At 39.1% G+C, this 19,285-nt stretch overlaps 3 protein-coding genes across 3 annotated transcripts in view; 2 read left to right on the top strand and 1 right to left on the bottom strand.

The window, feature by feature from the left end:
- Positions 1 to 158: 158 nt before the first annotated feature.
- Positions 159 to 10,882, top strand: avil (advillin). The gene is made up of 20 exons (XM_074631871.1): positions 159 to 448; positions 608 to 715; positions 905 to 979; positions 1,127 to 1,323; positions 1,403 to 1,511; positions 1,610 to 1,720; positions 3,075 to 3,280; positions 3,371 to 3,449; positions 3,678 to 3,776; positions 3,946 to 4,099; positions 4,219 to 4,319; positions 5,598 to 5,735; positions 5,883 to 6,041; positions 6,128 to 6,307; positions 7,658 to 7,815; positions 7,925 to 8,069; positions 8,211 to 8,399; positions 8,489 to 8,557; positions 9,545 to 9,655; positions 10,514 to 10,882. Exons 2-20 carry the CDS (start codon positions 656 to 658, stop codon positions 10,625 to 10,627), a joined length of 2,454 nt encoding a protein of 817 aa, XP_074487972.1. The 5' UTR covers positions 159 to 448; positions 608 to 655; the 3' UTR covers positions 10,628 to 10,882.
- A 1,021-nt stretch (positions 10,883 to 11,903) lies between these two features.
- On the bottom strand, positions 11,904 to 19,219 carry LOC141765706 (uncharacterized). The gene is made up of 6 exons (XM_074631904.1): positions 19,084 to 19,219; positions 18,694 to 18,768; positions 16,538 to 16,573; positions 16,133 to 16,294; positions 15,904 to 15,987; positions 11,904 to 14,857 (listed from the first exon to the last, which is right to left on the bottom strand). The coding sequence occupies exons 1-6, from the start codon at positions 19,180 to 19,182 to the stop codon at positions 14,339 to 14,341; spliced, it is 975 nt and encodes a 324-aa protein (XP_074488005.1). The 5' UTR covers positions 19,183 to 19,219; the 3' UTR covers positions 11,904 to 14,338.
- LOC141765695 (growth/differentiation factor 11-like) overlaps positions 18,665 to 19,285 on the top strand; it is a 38,193-nt gene continuing 37,572 nt past the window's right edge. The window contains exon 1 of the mRNA XM_074631883.1: positions 18,665 to 18,799. The gene's annotated coding sequence lies outside the window, so the exon portion shown is untranslated. The remainder of the gene's footprint in view (positions 18,800 to 19,285) is intronic.

Raw genomic sequence — 19,285 nt, 5'->3', positions numbered from 1 at the left:
AGATAATCACTGTTATTTTTATGCATACCAGTAACTATAATAATTAATGTGTTATAATATAGGCTACCATTCTTGTGAAAGCTTATAAGTTATTATTTATATACAGTCTTTCTACCCATAGCTGTGCACATATATCCATATACGGTGTGAATGTGGTGGTACGGGGCCGAGTGGGCTGTAAACTGAATGGACAAGAGGGAAGTGATCAGTGTTACTGTGTGTGTTTGTGCATTTGAATATGACTCAATCCTTTTTTTTCAGCACATTTGCCTACAGGATTTTGTGTCTTCCTCAGTGATTGGGCAGAAGTCCGTGAGAGGTCCTGAAACATGCAAACACAGGCAAATGATGTAGGGGCCGTGAGGGGAAGAGGATTGCTATCAGATAGAAGATCAGCTGTTTGCACATCATACAAGCTCGCAGGGAAGTCATCAAACAACAATACAAGGTATGCTCTGTTAGATAATATATAAATCATGAGATTTGATCATGTACATTTGCAAGGAAAACCTTTTAAAATAATGTCAACATTTGTGTTGTTGTACTGAAGGAAATTGTATTTAATGTACCAAAAAATGAGTGATTTCACAATTATCTCCTCTTCCAGAGAAAGAAAACAAAGCAACAAAAGTGTACGAGAGTGCATCCTAACAACATGGAGTACACGTTCAGAGCAGTAACCCACAGCTCTGGGATTATAATCTGGAGAATTGAGGTAATTTGATTTTACAGTAGTTGCTGCAATAGCGACTGTAGACTGAAGTTTTCACAAATCAGCTGTTTTGGTTTCATGGTAGAAGAAACATCTGCTTTTCCCGGAGTAAATGACTTCAACAGCAGTGATGATGTGGGAAATACTGGTTATTAAACGTGACGTAGATTCTTTTTTTTCTCTGTGCAACAGAAATTGGAGCTGGTTCAAATCCCTGAAAAATCTTATGGAAACTTTTATGAGGGTGACTGCTACATACTTCTGTCTGTAAGTCTGAGAAAGTGACTAATGGTGGTTTCGGTTGCTTGTTTGTAAAGTAAAGCCAAATGTTATATTTGTTTTTGTATAATGAAGCAGAAACAAATGCAGATAAATGTCTCTACACCACCCCATACATTCACTGTTTCTCCACAGACTCAGAAGGTAAGCAGCTCTCTGTGTTATGACATCCACTACTGGATCGGCTCTCAGTCCTCTCAGGATGAACAGGGTGCAGCTGCTGTTTACACCATACAGCTCGATGAGTTTCTGGGCTCCACTCCGGTCCAGCACCGCGAGGTCCAGAACCACGAGTCTGATTGCTTCAGGGGCTACTTCAAACAAGGAGTAATGTGAGTGAAAAATGCTGGTACAATACAATCATTTTAATATAAAATAAACCATAAAAATCACCATCATGTTTTTGTTTAGCTGTAAGAAAGGTGGAGTTGCATCAGGCATGAGGCACACTGAAACCAACTCCTATGATGTGAAGAGACTGCTTCACGTCAAAGGGAAGAAGAGAGTGATTGCAAACGAGGTGGGCAACGCTTCACAGTGGTTACATAACTTTATTATTATTATTATTATTATGGGTTATCATGTAGAGAAAATGCTTTGTGCTTTAATTTGATTCAGGTGGAGATGAGCTGGAAGAGCTTCAACCTTGGAGATGTGTTTTTGTTGGACATTGGCAAGACCATCGTTCAGTGGAACGGACCCAAGTGTAACAAACAGGAAAAGCTCAAAGTAAGATGTTTGTATCTTATTTATCTTACTTTATTCATGTGGAAACACTTAAACATACTTGAGTAGAAAACTAGAAAAACTTCAATAATACAGGATATGTGATAGGATGACAGAAAACCAGCTTTCCAGTGAATACATTTGTATTTCCCAGTGTTCAATAATAACACAACAATAACTCTACCTTTTTTTTTACTATCTCAATTGTCTGATAAAGATGTTTTATGATCATGTGAATTAAGAAGTGACATGGACGGACATGTACATGATATACATTTGAGGCGCAGACCCTGAAATAAGTCTACTTTCCGAGCTGCCCTCACCAGATCTAAATATCATCATTAAACCTCTGTGGAAAACTGTGGGAGTGTGCTCATGTCGAAGCTCATTTCCTACTTCCTGCAAAAAGGCTGGAGGCTCTGAATGATTCATTATCCCACCGACTGCACACAGTTCAGAACTATGTAACAGCAGTGCAGTGAGGACTGAAACTTTCAGCTCATTGATATTCATATTTTAGATGTTTGCATTTTTTTTGTCGATAAGACTACAAAGATTACATGTCTTATCATAATAATGGGATTTCTAACAAACCAACATTGAAAATCCACAATTAAAAGTAGATAACATTAGTATTTGGTCAATGTAGATATAACTTTTATATCTAACTTGATTTAGGGTACACTGATCAGCAATGAGATTGTCACTACATTGATATCTCACTTTTAAAGGTGTGTAACATTTTGCGGGATCTATTAGAAGAAATGAAATATATTATTCATAACTATGTTATCATTAGTGTGTAATCACCTGAAACTGAATAATCATTGTGTTTTCGTTAGCTTAGAATCAACCCTTCATATCTACATAGGGAGAGGGTCCTCTTCACAGAGTCCACCATGTTTCTACAGTAGCCTAGAACAGACAAACCAAACACTGGCTCTAGAGAGAGCCTTTCACGTTTTTACGTTACCTGAAGACCACGTAGTTCTCCAGCACGCTTGTGAAACCACGGAAATGTGAACCGTAGAGTGCAAAACCGTGGTACAGCCAGCCGCCGCCTGACTTTCATTGCTCCTAAAGTAGTGTTATTATGGTAAGGATGGCCTCTGAGCGAGGCGAACGTCGTCACCACAGTTTTGCAATCGGCGGCTCACGTTACCGCAGTCTTGGAATTGGAGGAGTGAGCAGAGAGGTGCAACCTCACCTCTAGATGCCCCCAAATCCTACACACTGTACCTTTAAAATAGACTTTACATTTAGTTTTGCTTTTCTTTAATATCAGGTAGTGGATTTAGTTTCATGTCTGAGCTTTTTAGATTTTGTAATTTGTCTGTGTTGTACTTCTGCTTCTCAGGGTATGTTGCTGGCTAAAGACATCCGAGACAGAGAGAGAGGAGGTCGGGCAGAGATCCGAGTGATCGAGGGGGACGCAGAGAGCAACTCTCCTCATAATATGGAGATCCTGAATGGTGTTCTGGGAAATAGAAGCTCCAAGCTGACGGACGGACCTCCAGACGAAACTGCTGACCAGGAACAGAAGGCGAAACTCACACTTTACCAGTGAGCTGCTCCCTGGCCGTGACATCCAGTGTTTCATGTCCAGTTAAAGTGGTGTTTGCTTCTTCTTATTCGTTTGTGCCTTTATTTCAGTGTGACAGATGCTGATGGTCAGATGAAGGTAACAGAAGTTGCTACCAGACCACTGGTTCAAGATCTCCTCAACCATGAAGTGAGTTGGTGCAATATTGTCCAAATAAAGGATGCATACGCTTTATATTATGACCACTCCAAGATGGGTGCCAATGCCACTATAAAACTTGGTATGGTTGTCCGTCTAGTGTGACATTTCACCATTACTGTACACTGCTGTTTGGACTCAAACAAATAGTAAACAATTATTTACTTATGTAAGAAATGATTTAGTCATGTAATGAATTTAATGTAATTATCTGTTTAGGACTGCTACTTCCTGGATCAGGGAGGGACGAAGGTCTTCGTATGGAAGGGGAAGAAAGCAAACAAAGCTGAGAGACAGGCTGCTATGGCCAGAGCTTTGGTGAGTGACTCTAAGACATGTGTCCTTAGCTTGTGCTTGATTGCTCTTGCTTGTGTATTTACACTCGGTGTATTAGGTACACCTATAGCTAAAACTAATGCAGTCTAATGCAACTGTCCTGTAATAAATTCTAGCTAAGTGTATGTTTTTGTCTGATTGGCTGTTATAGGAGTTCATCAAAGCAAAAAACTACCCCATCACTACAAATGTGGAGACAGTGAATGACGGGGCGGAGTCAGCTCTCTTCAAGCAGCTGTTCCAGAGGTGGACTGTAAAGGACCAGACTCAAGGTCTGGGCAAAGTGAATACAAGAGGGAAAGTGGGTATGTGTGTTCTTAAAGTCACAAAAACACAACAAGCACAGACCAAAAGTACCTATTGCTTCTGATAAAAATAAAAAAAAACTCAATTGGTTTTGTTTTGTAACCATATTTTGCTTTAGCTCATATCACACAGGAAAAGTTTGATGCCTCTCTGATGCACGTGATGCCAGCTGTCGCTGCACAGGAGCGAATGGTGGACAATGGCTCAGGTCAAGTGGAGGTATCTGTGACAATTTAATCTGAATTTACTGTGAGGAGGATCAGTCTATCATCTACTGTATCAACAGGTCCAAAAACTAATGACTCTATACTGTCAGCTTCAGCAGTAGGCCTACATTGAGATCAATGCTGACAAGGTGTGCTACAATAATATATAGCTAATAATGCCAGCGTGCTAACCATAGACTGTATAAACATGGACGACGCGTGCACTTCCTCCCACTGTACAGAAGTGAAGCCAAAATATCCCGGGTACGGGAGCTGCCATCTTGAGATTTTTACATCATTTGGAGCCAGAGTCTGCGAAGAAATGATCGGGCGGTGGAGCCGCGGTATCAAGGTCACCCGCCCGAACCAATCACGAGCCGAGCACGGCTGCAGCTTGTCAGCGAGAGAGAATCACAGCTGTCAATCATGACGTCTCACCCCCTTTTTATAACATCAAATAACTAATTAAAACCAAACTTATCAGAAAAATTAACACTTAAACACACATCAGCGTGATGAGAACTACCTAAAATGACAGAAACCATCTTTTGGGAAAAATGTATTTGATGTGTACTTTGACTTTTTAGTTTGGCCCATGTCTCATCCGCTAACTTAGAGGGGCGGGCCTTATACTGCAGCCAGCCACCAGGGGGCGAGCCAGATGTTTTGGCTTCACTTTTGGGAGCTGTCATGATGTCCATCTTTATATACACTCTGTGGTGCAAACATGTTAAATGTAGGAATGTTACACTAACATGTTAAACGTGATTATATTAACATTCAGCTCAAAGTGCTACTAAGCATAGGAACAGTTAAAGATGACAAACAGAGCTGCATTACCAACTGGGCAAAGTGGGTCGTCCTGGGGGCCCAGAGGGTCCTGGTTGTCTGTGTGGCAATTTTCTTTAGAAATTTGATTAATTCCAACTCTGTTTGGTAATATGCACCATCAAGATGCTTTTTCACAGCAGATATTTTGACTTGTCATAGCAAGAAAAGCAGCATGCGTTACTAATAACATTAACAATGTCTCTGTTCTGTTCAGTTAAGCCATGACAGTTGTGCGACAGTGAGCTTTGATTTACTATTTACGCCTGTGTTTTTCATACTGTGACGTGTCAAATGTCTCCTGTGAAAAAGGCACTTGGCTTTGTATTTCTTACAAACATTTTTTTCTAATGTGTAATGATCATTGCAGCCTCATAGGGGCACTAGTTTACCTACACTGCACACGATAAATGTGTATAATATAAAAAGTGTTTGACTCAGTTTAACTCTTCGATGTTCCCAGGTGTGGAGGATTGAGAATCTGGAGCTTGTCCCTGTGGACCCTGAATGGTACGGATACTTCTATGGAGGAGACTGCTACCTGATCCTCTACACTTACTTGGTTAACAACAAGAAGTGTTACCTGCTCTATATATGGCAGGTGAGGATTTGCTTTAACACCCAGTGTCTTACATAATAATAATAATTCACAATCATACACTGAAGTCTGTCTGAAACCCTGCTTTGGCATTTTCTTATTATCACTGCAATATATGATGAAAATACTTATTACCACTTATTATTTCAGGGGCGTCACGCGACACAGGATGAAGTGGCAGCCTCAGCGTTTCAGGCTGTGGACCTGGATCAGAAGTACGGTGATGAGCCAGTTCAAGTGAGAACAACAATGGGCAAAGAACCAAGACACTTCATGGCGATGTTCAAGGGTAAAATGGTCATCTTTGAGGTACGACTGCATTAATAGTAATTTGAAAACATTCTGGTGTGTACAGTTTTTACACCGGTATAGAATATGTCTTTTTTTTCTGTTAGGGGGGCACATCTAGAAAAGGGTCCTCTGACCCAGAGCCACCGATAAGGTTGTTCCAGGTCCACGGTTGTGACCCATCCAACACAAAAGCCATTGAGGTTCCTGCGCTGGCCACCTCTCTGAACTCCAATGATGTGTTTTTACTAAAGAGCCAATCAGGAATCTATCTGTGGTGTGGAAAGGTAAGAAAGTTGGGGTTAAAATCAGATAGATACACTGATAATACACTGAACTACAGCAGCAGGGTTACAATAGAATACAATAGCTATGATATGATACTTTTTATAGCACTTTTTGTGGTTTCTTGTATGTTAATTATTTTTGTATGTATGTTCACATTTGTGTTTCTGCTGTTACATTTTATATGGAAAAGAAATATGAGCAACAGGTCTGAAAATGTCATGGTAATTAGTAACCTATTTGAAATTTCTTTGGAATTACTGCCAAATTACCCCAATATTTACCTCAAAATGTATTAAAAATATACTTTATTCTAAACATTATTTAATAATTATATGCTAAAATAGAATATAATCGTTAAAATAGGGCCCGCAGGCTTTAGAAGCGGCTGCTCTTCATCGGAGGTGAAAAACCAAAACTAATAGAAGACACTTCTGATCAGACACAAATCTCACCATTGTGTGACTTACTGTCTACACAAATGTAACCTGGTAGTTAATGTAATAATTCAGGGAGTATTTTTAAAGAAATTTCAAATAAGTTATTTGCTAATTATCACCTAATTACCATGAAATTTGCGGACTTGTAAAATGAAGTGTTACCGAAATATGTAGAAACCTACATCCAGAAATGTTTGTATAGGCCTACTTTTTGACCAGGAGTGTTTTCATGTTTTGGACGAAGCCCCTAGTCCAATGAAGTGAAATCTTTAAGTACCAGTGAGTAACATTTAGGGGGATCTATTGGCAGAAATGGAATATAATATTAATATGTTTTCTTTAGTGTACAATCACCTGAGAATAAGAATCCTTGTGTTTTTATTACCTTAGAATGAGCCGTTTATATCTACATATGGAGCAGGTCCTCTTCACGGAGCCGGCCGCCATGTTTCTACAGTAGCCTTGAAAGGACAAACAAAACTCTGGCTCTAGATAGGGCCATTCGCGTTTTTGCGTCCGCCACTGTAGTTCTCCTACTCGCTTGACACACGGGAGAAATTCAGTTGGTTACAATCTACAGCCTCACCGCTAGATGCCGCCAGATCCGATGTTGTGGCAACAGTTTGGAGAAGGCCCTCGTGCACAAAACCAGAAAGGAGGTCCTGAACTAGAACACAGACTGTGAGCTGTGCTGCGCTCTTGTGGTTGAATGGGAGCAAATCCCTGCAACCAGGTTCAAAAATTGTTGGAAAGTCTTCCCAGAATAATGGAGACCATTAAAGCAGCATGTTAATACCCACGCTTTTGAATGAGATGTTCTACAATAACACATAGGGTGTAATGTTTGGGTTTTCCACATATGTTTTGGCCTTATAGTGTAGTAGTTTACTGTAACTGACTTTTTGTTACCAGGGATCAAGTGGAGACGAGAGAGCCATGGCTAAGGAGGTGAGCTCTGTGATTGACAGGAACTCACAGCGAGGCTCTGAGGAGATTGTGGCAGAGGGTCAGGAGCCCATTGAATTCTGGGAGTTGCTCGGAGGGAAAGCTCCCTATGCTAGTGACAAGAGGTGACACAAAGACAATACTCATATATTTCAAATGGGCTGCGTGAGTGTTGCAGTGAAGGTGACACGCTTGTCTTCCACTATTTTGCACGTCACACATTGTTGGTTACAGATTACAGCAGACGGTTTCAGACCACCAGCCGCGCCTGTTTGAATGCTCCAATAAGACGGGCCGTTTCATTGTGACCGAGGTGACTCAGTTCACGCAGGACGACCTCAATGAGGACGATGTCATGCTGCTGGACACATGGGACCAGGTATGTTTGCAATGAAGAAAACTGACCTCTTTATTTAGTGTCGATGGTATGTTAGCACCATCAATTTTAAAGCTGAATGTAATCTCAGCCCCAGCATACCTGAATTTTCTTAAATGTGCCTTTTCTCATCATCGGTCTCAGGTGTTTCTGTGGATCGGTAAAGAGACCAATGAGGTAGAGCGCAAAGAATCAGTGGTGACCAGTCAGGAGTACCTTCGCACCCACCCGGGCGCCAGAGACCCAGACACCCCCATCGTCTTGATCAAACAGGGATTTGAGCCACCCACCTTCACTGGGTGGTTCACAGCCTGGGACCCCTCCAAATGGAGTGTGAGTGTTTTTTTTAGCTGAAATGAAACATCAACATGTTCATAGATGAGTAAAAAAAAAATATACGCTGACAAACATCTTTCTTTTAGGGAGGAAAGAGCTACGAGGAGTTGAAGAAGGAGTTGGGAGATGAAGCAGCACCTGTTAATGTTACAGTTGTATGTAAAGTCTTATTTCTTTTTCAAGCTTTTTTAGCAACAGAAATTATTTGTCTGATACAATTTTTACCAAAATGTTACCAATATTCTTCATGCACAGTACATTTAGGAAGTTTCTGTGTTAGTGTTTAAGGTAAAAAGGATGTATAATAATTAGATTTAGATTCATCTTTGCAAACATCCAGTCTTACCTCAAGCAGGTCCAGTGTGTAACATTACAGGGGATCTATTAGCAGAAATGGAATATAAAATTCATAACTATGTTTTCATTAGTGGATAATCACCTGAAACTAAGAATCTTTGTGTTTTTGTTAGCTTAGAATGAGCCCTTCATATCTACATAGGGAGCAGGTCCTCTACACGGAGTCCACCATGTTTCTACAGTAGCCCAGAACGGACAAACCAAACACTGGCTCTAGAGAGAGCCTTTTACGTTTTTGCGTTACCTGAAGGCCACCGTAGTTTTCTGTCACCCTTGTGAAACTGCAGTAACGTGAGCCGCAGAGTGCAAATCCGTGGTACCGCCAGCCGCCATCTGACTTCCGTTGCTCCTAAAGTAGTGTTATTATGGTAAGGATGACCTCTGAGAGAGGCGAACGGCGTTACCACCGTTTTTCACTCTGCGGCTCACGTTACCGCAGTCTTGGAGAGGGAGGAGTGAGCGGAGGGGTTCTCAGTTGGTTGCAATCTGCAACCTCAGCACTAGATGCCACTAATTCCTACACACTGGTCCTTTAAGAGGAGAACTAGGGCCATTACAATTACATGAAAGAATTGAAGAAGAATTTTTTAACATATTTATTTTTGGCAAGCCAACTTTGAATATTTATAGGAGTTATGACAAAAAGTCTAGGACGGGAGTTAAAAACTTGCATTAACTAAGTACTCTATCTACCTCCCGCCATCCGATTCAATGGCACAACAGGAAGTGATGATGAAGATACAAAGATTAATAATCTTATCCTGAACCTTAATGTGACTTTCTAGGGGCAGGAGTCTGTTGGAATTGAGAAAAACTTTCAGTCTTTTCCACCTGACGACCTGGTCAACAAGCTCAAAAGCGACCTGCCTGAAGGCGTTGATCCATCCCAGAAAGAGGTAGATGTGTGTGTCTGATGAAGTTAAAGTTCCCAATACTGTACTATCAGCAAGCCACCATGTTTGTGCACTTTGCCATTGGAACACGTCTAATGTATCTTCTGCGTAATCCAATCAATCATGGCAGAAATAAAACCTTGATGGAGAGCTAGACATTATTTTATAAAGCAACGGTAATATTCAACATTTGTTGTCACAACAAGGTTTAGTTTTTTGTTATTTTATAGAGCGAAACATACCCCATATTAACAGAAAGTGATATATGCCTGATAGAAAAGAGCACATTCTCAAAATATCGATAATACAAAACTTAAGCTTTATTTGGAACTTTTAAACACTTTTACTTTGAAATACGTATTGACAAACAAAAAATTAAAGTAAGCAATTTTCTCCAAATGCCACCCACAGAGGAAATTCTTAATTTCATAATGCTTTTTTATTTTATTTTTATGGCTTAATATTTTAGGAAAAAGAGGAATTTCTGTAAAAGGAAAGCTAAATTTAAATTCAAGAAAATATATATGAATCAGTCCTTTATTATTTGAAACTTCAATCTCCATATATGCTGGATTATAAACTGTCTGTAGAGAAATTTCACATTTTTTGTTACGTTTAGCTGATTTGCTGTCTCCATTTTCCTTTTCCATATTTGATTCAGTTATTATCATTCAGGATCTACTCGTCGATTAGCAGTAATTAGTCCCTGATTTGTTCCCTGTTCAATCATTGTTGAACCACTCGACATTTTGTGCACCTTGTTGTGAGGTGTAACCACGATGCTTTGCTGCTATATATGTATTAGTGATACATTGTTAATCATTTGTTTTCACTAACTAAAATTTGGGAACTGCTTTTCAGAAACACCTGTCTGACTCTGACTTCATCGACATATTTGGGATCACCAAAGACGACTTTGCCAGCATGCCGCAGTGGAAACAGCTGAACATGAAGAAAGAAAAGGGGATGTTTTGAAATAATCTCCGCCTCCACTACAATTACTGACTTTCCACTGTAGCTCAGTCTGATTTTGGAGTAAATTTGAATTATGTGTCTTTTCTTAATGATTTTATTGTAATTAATTTGTTCCAAATCACTGTAACACAAGTCTTGAATACTTGATTCTTTTAAAAGCTGTGTTGATGTTGTACAATCGACACTGTTTAATTAATTGTTTGTGATATTATTTGAAATCCCAGCATGAAAAAATATAAACTGCATTGATTATTGGGCTGTGTGTGTTTTTGTGGCATGGCTTGCCTCTACTGAAATAACACATCTTAGACATAACGAGACATCGCATTAATCCTGTGAGGAAGAATTTCAGTCCTGATGAAACGGCTTCATATGATAAAAGACAACAACAAAAAACAGACCTAAAGTAAATAGGTAGATATGTAAAATCTGTGTAATTTATCAAAGATTTATGTTTTCTTGTATTATTATCTCCGCCAGGAGATAATGAGATCGGACGTGTGTGTGTGAGTGAGTACGCATCTCTGTGTCTGTCCACGGCTAATCTCGCATACTGCTGCACCAAACTGCATCCTATTTTTGGTGCTCATTTATGGCTGCATGCTCAAGGACCTCTTATGGTTGTAGTGACTCAAATGTTCTCAAAACACCTTTTATTACCAGTTTGATACGGCCATTGATTGACTGCTGACTCTTCACTATATTCTTAGCCGCCGATAGGGGCCACGAGTGATCTCACAGCTGAGTGCATCGCCGCCACTAAGGCGCTGCTCTGCAGCCAGAGACAGTTATTACAAGTGGTATTCATTTAATCAAACATCACAGTGGTCACATCAGACAAACCAGGCGGAAATCTGCACCTTTCTAATTAACTCTGAGCTCCCTCCTGAACACCAAACTAAATGTAAGGAGGCTCAGATTTCCCCTTTAAATAGAGTTCTACTTTGCCATCTGTTGGACAAATATGTAATAACATGTCAGGCAAAATTACTTCAGGGAACAAAACGAAAAAACTTCTTAAAAGTTCCTGCAAGTATCTGCAGGAGTACACAGAGTGCAGTGCTATTTCTGGTGGATTTCTCTGCTGTTAGCATTTTAAATTTGAAAGGAAGAGATTATTAATCTAAAATCTCATCTACTAACTGTAGGAAACTAGAACCAGATGTCAGGTCTTTTCACCATTGGTTTCAGATATTTAGTTTGCTGCTTATGATGGCGATTCCTTTATCATGTCATGAATATTTTAAATATAAGTCAAAACAAAGACCAATCAGCATCAGCATTATTCACTGTTTTTATTTTGATATGTCTGGAATGTATTTCCCCGTTACAAGTATAAATGTAATTTACTGTTTACATCTGGACATTTAATACAAAGCTCAGGACAAGTAAAAAAAAATCTTGACCCATAAAACGCATCAAATTACAGTAAGAACATTTTTTTGCATTGTTGTGGAAAATGAAACACAAAACACATTTGATTACTTGATAAATTGTCAAAAAGAAGTCACTGCTGTGTGCTCAAAATGCTAAATGATTGAAGTTTAAAAATTATATTTGATCAGTTTTTAAGTTGGAGTAATGCAACTTAACTGATTCATCACAACAAACCAAATCAACAGGAATATAAAATGAATTGTTGATGACAATATTAACAACCAAATGATTGTGGATGTTCCCGTAGAAACGTCTGACCGGCATTGGTTGCAAATGACCTGATTGCACAAGACGTGACTACAGCACTACAGTAACAATAACCTCCCATCAGCTCATTTTATGGAAAGAAACAGCAATGTAATCTCTTCTTTGTGCATTATGGCAGCCAACACAACAGATAATCAAGTACTAGCATGTGAACCAGCTTTATGTTGAAACAGAACTGTGATAAAAAATAATACAAAAGACAAATGAGTGAATGCAAACATTAACATTTGAGCGGCCTTAACCCCATAAAATGATCTGCAGCTAAATGCAGCAATTTTCAAATTCCCATACATTTAATATTGCTGCTTTTCTTTCTTGTGTAACAGAATTAAATATCAAAATTGTGATTTTCATTTAAAAAAATGTTAGTGTCATGATTTTTTTCCCATCAAAACTGAAATTATTTAATTTTGCTTAGGATCTTAAAAACAGGAAATGACAGAATGATACATTACTTGCAAACAAAATTAAAATCCCTTCAAAACACCAATTGTCGCAGTAAATACCTTCGATCAAAGTATTATTTAATATATGTGTACTGCGTGCAAAAGTACTAATAAATGACAGATGAATCATGTGCTGATTGTAAATCAATATACATTCTTAGGTGCTCATGCAAACTATCACAAATGAGGTGAAAGGGTCTATTCTTGCTTCAAGCATTGAAGAAATGTAACATTGTAAAAAATTGCGATTAAATACAAAATGTTTACAGCAATCAGAGACATCCAAAGAGACTAATTTCAGCAAGTTTTACTGTGCAAACATACAGTTTTACCACGCAGGCAGAGAATACAGCCTGCGGCAGGTCAGCTGATCACTTCTTGCTGACATGTTTGGTTGTTGAAGGAATGTTGTTTCTAATGATATCGGACACATTTATGCCACAATACAAGAACTTTAAAAAGTGCAAATGCAGCCAAATCAATTTCCCTAAATTAAACATAAAAAACAGGAGAAAGGGAGCTATATGAAAGATAAAAAAATAAATCTTGTAAAGATCAGCAAGGCAGCAAATAGAATGGCATTTTCCCTTACTTCAAAAAATCAATATCTTATAAACCTTCAAATATCTGCCTTTCATTACCTGTAAGTGATCTACATAGCTTCCAAAAATCAATGTCAAACATGTCCTAAACTTTCTTTACAGTGAGCTCTACAGCCGGGGACAGCCACACTAAATATCTTTAAATGCAGCTCTGACATGTTCAGACTGACTCTCTAAATTCAAGACTTTCTAATGTGACTGGAGCCAAAACATCAACCGTGTTTGTCCAGGTACTGTATGTATAGAGCTCACTGTCTTTTGTCTACAGGTAAATCCTGGCAGCTGTTAGTATACAAACAAGAGGTAAATGGACAAAGCAGCATGGACTATTTTCCATGTCTATCCATGTATTACAAAAAAGAACTGAAGACAGATATTACAAAGAAATTGTTGGCAAATAATATTAAGTAGTCATTAGTGGAATTCCAGCTAGTAACGATCTGGATCCTGAGTTTCTTTGTTGTGACTTTAAAGCTGAAACTTACAATTCTACTACAGTGTATTACAACTAAAGCTGCAACCAACCATTATTTCATTATCAATTAAGCTGCAGATTAATCGATTAATCATTTAGTTAGAAAATGTCAAAAAGTAGTGAAAAATTATCATTACAATCCCTCAGAACCTAAAGCGATGCCTTCAAATTCCCACCAGCGGTCCAAATCCCAAAGATGTTTCTTTGACTAAATATAGGACAAAGAAAAGCAGCGAATCCTCACATTTAAGAAGCTGAAACCAGCAATTGTTTGGCATGTTTTTGAAAAACGGCTGAAACGATTAATCGATTCTCAAAATAGTTGCAGATCAATTTTCTTAAGATTGACTACTTGTTGTTGGCCTCAAAGGTTTCTAAGAACATAAATATCAGATGTGGGTAAACCGTAAATCAAAAAAAGCTGTTGAATTACACCAGGTGATCAATAATCTTTGACCTTTTGCCCAGTAGTAGATAAAACAGATTAAGACACGACACAAGCATCAGGGCTTTTTGGGTCTTGGGTCTCCCCGTTACTGACCAGGCCGTTGTTAGTAGAACTTTTCTCTGAATCATGAGGCAGCTCCAAAGTGTCCGCTTCCCCCGGAAACTTCTTGTCCTGCTCTGGAGTGTCAGCAGACGCATCCTCGTAGGCACTTATGCTGTCTGAGTCTTGCCCATCCGGGGAAGAATCTCGTCCATCCACAACACTGTTTTCGCAAGGCCTCTGCAGGACCCCGTCTTCAGAGAACGGGTTGTCCACTGCCAGAGAGGGCAACGGCTTACTGACTATCTTCCGCAGCTTCATCAGGAGGTTTGCTTCATCCTCCGCCTCGTCACTCTGTCTCACCCCCTCCGACGCTCTGCCGCTGCTTTCACTGCTGCGAGGGTCACACAGCGACAAGCCTTTCATCAATTCCTTTGCATCATTTTTCATTTGGTGTCCTTGTCTCGTTACCTCGTCCACACCCTGTGTGTTCACTGGGGGGGTGTTATTCCTCTCCTGCAAAGAGAAATCAAATTGTCCGTGAGTAAATGAAAGTAAAAGTGTCCTTTCAGATCAAACAAAAATATAGTTGCATTTGCTATTTTGTTATTATTTTATCTAAATTTGCCTGTCAATTTCATGCCATTCCGACCAATATGGAAGCAAAGAAAAGCCATGAAAAATGTAATTTTATGAGTAACTGAATACATGATGAATAACAAACATCACTGAATTTATAATATTGAAATATTTGTTTGGTTTACGCCAATCAAACTTCCAGAAAGTCAAATGTTTTTGACTTGACATAATTTTTAGATTAACTTCAAATGACCAGCTTAATTTGAGCAAACTGAATGTAGTTTTTTTTTTTTTTTTTAATATTGGATACTTGGTTTTTAAAATAAAAAAAAGAAAATAACAATACTTGAAATTAACTTCTGGAAATTTCAAACCATATAAATTCAGGTAGATGGTACTATTTCAATGCTATAAATTCAGTGGTATTTACATTTTAATAACTAGTATTCATGTGATGTTAAATTTCACAATTAGGTATTGAAGTGCTTATGAACTTGCTTCCATATACCAGTGATGACCTGGCTCTGTCGAGCTAAACTTTTTCTGTATGGCAAGATTTATGGATTGCTTTGGGTTTGTCTCACAAAATAATATCAGACATTATTTTCTGTGGGAATAAGTCATCGTACTAACATCTCATTTCAAGGTATATGACATTTGTTTAAGCTCACATTTAAGCTCACATTTAGACTTTTTCCAGGAAACAGCTGTTCCATGAAGAACTGAGTGCAACATTATAGTACATACTGTACTGCCATAGCTGGTGATATAGTTACTATTCAGTATAAGTGGGCAGAGAGAGTTTATGACTAACTTGGATATTCAGGGGAAAACTAAACATGCACCATCTCCATTATTCATGTTGAATAAGAAGCAATCACGCTCCTGACAAACTGTTACATAACAGGAGACTTTACATCTTTATACATTAATTCAAAAACCTTGTGTCTCTCTAATGTTTGTAATGTTAATTGTCACATTACCTCTTTTAATCTCTCCACTTCTTTCATCAGAGAGCTGACCGTGCTCTCCAGTTTCCTCTTGGCATCCCTCTCTCGTTGCAACTCCTACAAACGCAGAGAAAAACAGCTTGTTAAGAGTCATACGTTGTTACAAGGAACAAAAACAAACCTCTCATTAGAGAGGACGAAGACTAAAAGACGTCTATATATTACTGAATGGTTTAAGTGTTTTGAATTTAAGTGGACGTACCAAACTAGCCTGTCCAGCTTCCCTCTGTGTCTCAGCCAGCAGCTCCTCTACACCCTCCAGCGTGTCCTGCAGGACGTCCACCTGGAACAACAGAGTCTCTCGCTCGACCTCCAGCCCACGCAGCTCCTGCACCACCTCGTCATAGCTGGCCTGCAGCTCTATCTACACCACAAACACAGTTACCAATCAGTGTGGGCAACTATATAGGAGCACGTGCCAGTCAGTGGGTGGACAAGTGTTTAGTAAGCTCTCAGAGGATTCAGTGGGAGGCCTCATCTGGGAACACGACAAACCCTCCATATGTAGAGGAATATGCAGCATCACTGCAGTGATCTATTAGACCGGACAGAACGGTGAACAAGACTTTAAATGGTAATAATTATAATAACAATAAGAAATACTCACCATCTCTGGGAGTCCCATGTAGAGGTCCTGCTCAGACTGCAGAAAGGAAAAGGAACTTTGAATAAATAGCTCATTTGTAAATAATGCTTGAATCTTTTAATTAAGTTAAATGAAGACAATCCTGTTCTAAAAGACCATCTTATTCCTATCTTTGCTCCTCTCGCTTACACAAAATAACTATGACATGACTTGTTCAACAAATTACAAGCAAATTATAGCATTACAAATTACCATAAAGTCAATTCACAAGTTAAATCAATGTTCAAATATGTGTTGTGAAATATCACTTCATATACATTTTCGAAATTCTTTACTTTAAAGTAAATTCTTTACTTTATTGTAAATATCTGAAGTTATGTGTCCTTATTTTTGCTGTTTCAATTAATGTTAGTAGTTTGTTTCTGTTACCGGGATGCTGGATGCTTTACTTCTATTGATGGTGTCATGGACAACAGCGCTTAGTTTGACTTATTAGGCCTTTTTCCACTGAAGAAGTTTTTACATGTCACAGTAGGAAAAAGACAACTGTAAATAATAAAAATGAGCAGATCTTTTATTGTTCATTGCAAACCTTCAAAATAGGGTGTTGCACCAAATTCTGTGACCCAATTAGGAGTTCCAGCTATATTGCAACTGCAAACATACCTTATCACACACTTTGTTTAGATAGCAGCTGTTACCGAAGAATGCTGCCTCAATGGTATTTAGGTGAGGTCAAACCTTAATAGTTGTGGTAACAGAAACTGTAATGTCAACCCTTTGATTTTATTCTCATGTAGCTCACTCGCTAGTTTCACACAATCTGATAAGTCATTTGGTTTGGTACACCGTAATCGCAGGTATCAACATTTTTAACCAGTAACAACGGCTGGCTATTAGTTCTTTATTTGTGCATGTAATAAAATAAAACAAAAGAGAAGAGATATACAATAACAAACAGGGAAATGTACAGGTGGGTTGAAATAAAATCCCTGAGGGCTTGTAAAAGGAACACACCTAACATTGAAATTACAGCTGTATGCTTGCCACCCTATTTCTTAAACAGACATAAATATTTTTTAAATATCTAAAAGAAAGAAAGAAATACAAAGAAACACTAAAGATAAAACTATAGCTGTCAGTTGAATGTAAAGGAGTAAAAAGTACTATATTTCCCTCTGAAATGTAGTGGAATAGAAGCATACAGTATCATAAAATGGAAATACTCACTACACAAGTACCTCAAAACTGTACTTGTGCATAGTACTTTAGTACATTTTGTACCTAGTTACTTTCTAATACTGCTTATGTATTATCATTACTTTTTTTTTATTGTTTGTTTATCTACTTATGTTGAGGGGAGGTCCGTTGTATAAGCCTGTGTGACCTCTCCTGTCACATTTCTTTTTTTTCCATTATCTGGATTTTATGACGTCTTAAAGGTCCCATATTGTAAAAAGTGAGATTTTCGAGTCTTTTATATTATAAAGCAAGTTTGAGTGCTATATAAATACTGTTAAACTATCAAAACACACGAGGGACATAAACCGGTTACAGCCAGGACCATTGAAATATTTGATTGGCTAGAGAGATCAATACAGGTGTGTTGATTTTCTCTGTCCACTCCCGGCTGATGCATTTTTATATCTGGTTCCTACCTGACTGTCACTGGTTCCTACCTGATTGTCACTGGTTCCTACCTGACTGTCACTGGTTCCTACCTGACTGTCACTGGTTCCTACCTGACTGTCACTGGTTCCTACATGACTGTCACTGGTTCCTACATGACGGTCACTGGTTCCTACCTGACTATCACTGGTTCCTACCTGATGGTCACTGGTTACTACCTGACGGTTACTGGTTCCTACATGACGGTCACTGGTTACTACCTGACTATCACTGGTTCCTACCTGACTATCACTGGTTCCTACCTGATGGTCACTGGTTCCTACCTGACAGTCACTGGCTCCTACCATGGATGTATTAGGTTCCTACCATGGATGCATTAGGTTCCTACCATGGATGCATTAGGTTCCTACCATGGATGCATTAGCATTAGGTTCCTACCATGGATGCATTAGGTTCCTACCATGGATGCATTAGGTTCCTACCATGGAGGCATTAGGTTCCTACCATGGAGGCATTAGGTTCCTACCATGGAGGCATTAGGTTCCTACCTGACTGTCACTCCTCCTCTTCAGGGTTCCTGCTCGGCTGTCGCTTCGTGTCAGACGCCTGGATGAACTCTCGGTCTGAGGACGGAGACAAAAACCACACCTCAAGGTAGGTGAGAGAGCCTCGAGAGAGCCTATAGCATCACATAGAGATAGACAGAAACACAACAAGCTAGCTAACTAATAATGAGGAAGTGAAGCTACCGTTACAACAGGCCTGATAAAAACGAACCGTTTGAGCCGTTGGTCAGTCATAACGGTTAACAAGATGGCCGAGATTCAAACTGACTACTTTTCGAACGTTAAATGTTTAAAAAAAGTCCTTAACGGCAACACAGCCGTTAACGTTAGCTCTAACAGTCAGTTCATGACGCCGTGTTTTGCTCCACTCACCTCCTTTATGATGCTGCGGAGCGACTCATCCTCGCTCAGTCCCCGAGATAACGTCCGTTTCTTTGGCGAACCATTGCTATCCAGCGTGACTGAATGCATTTTTGTCTTATATATCAAGTTTTGGTTTATGTAAGATAGACACCTCCGCGATCTCCGGGTGAAGAGGAGTTGAGTTTTGTTTTCCTACGCAGCAGAGAGACTG

The sequence above is a fragment of the Sebastes fasciatus genome, chromosome 1 (genome assembly GCF_043250625.1).
Source record: "Sebastes fasciatus isolate fSebFas1 chromosome 1, fSebFas1.pri, whole genome shotgun sequence".
NCBI classification, from domain to species: Eukaryota; Metazoa; Chordata; class Actinopteri; order Perciformes; family Sebastidae; genus Sebastes; species Sebastes fasciatus.
The sequence above is the reverse complement of the archived record's forward strand: the minus strand, read 5'-3'. Positions and strand labels throughout refer to the sequence as shown.

Excerpts from the sequence above, each read along its gene's own strand:
- avil (XM_074631871.1), top strand. The coding sequence starts at position 656 with ATGGAGTACACGTTCAGAGCAGTAACCCACAGCTCTGGGATTATAATC. Across the intron at positions 1,324-1,402 it reads TACTTCAAACAAGGAGTAAT|CTGTAAGAAAGGTGGAGTTG; the intron begins GTGAGTGAAAAA and ends GTTTTTGTTTAG. Across the intron at positions 4,320-5,597 it reads ATGGCTCAGGTCAAGTGGAG|GTGTGGAGGATTGAGAATCT; the intron begins GTATCTGTGACA and ends CGATGTTCCCAG.
- LOC141765706 (XM_074631904.1), bottom strand. The coding sequence starts at position 19,182 with ATGCATTCAGTCACGCTGGATAGCAATGGTTCGCCAAAGAAACGGACG. Across the intron at positions 18,769-19,083 it reads TCCGCAGCATCATAAAGGAG|ACCGAGAGTTCATCCAGGCG; the intron begins GTGAGTGGAGCA and ends CTCCGTCCTCAG. Across the intron at positions 16,574-18,693 it reads AGAGGAGGAGTGACAGTCAG|TCTGAGCAGGACCTCTACAT; the intron begins GTAGGAACCTAA and ends TCCTTTCTGCAG.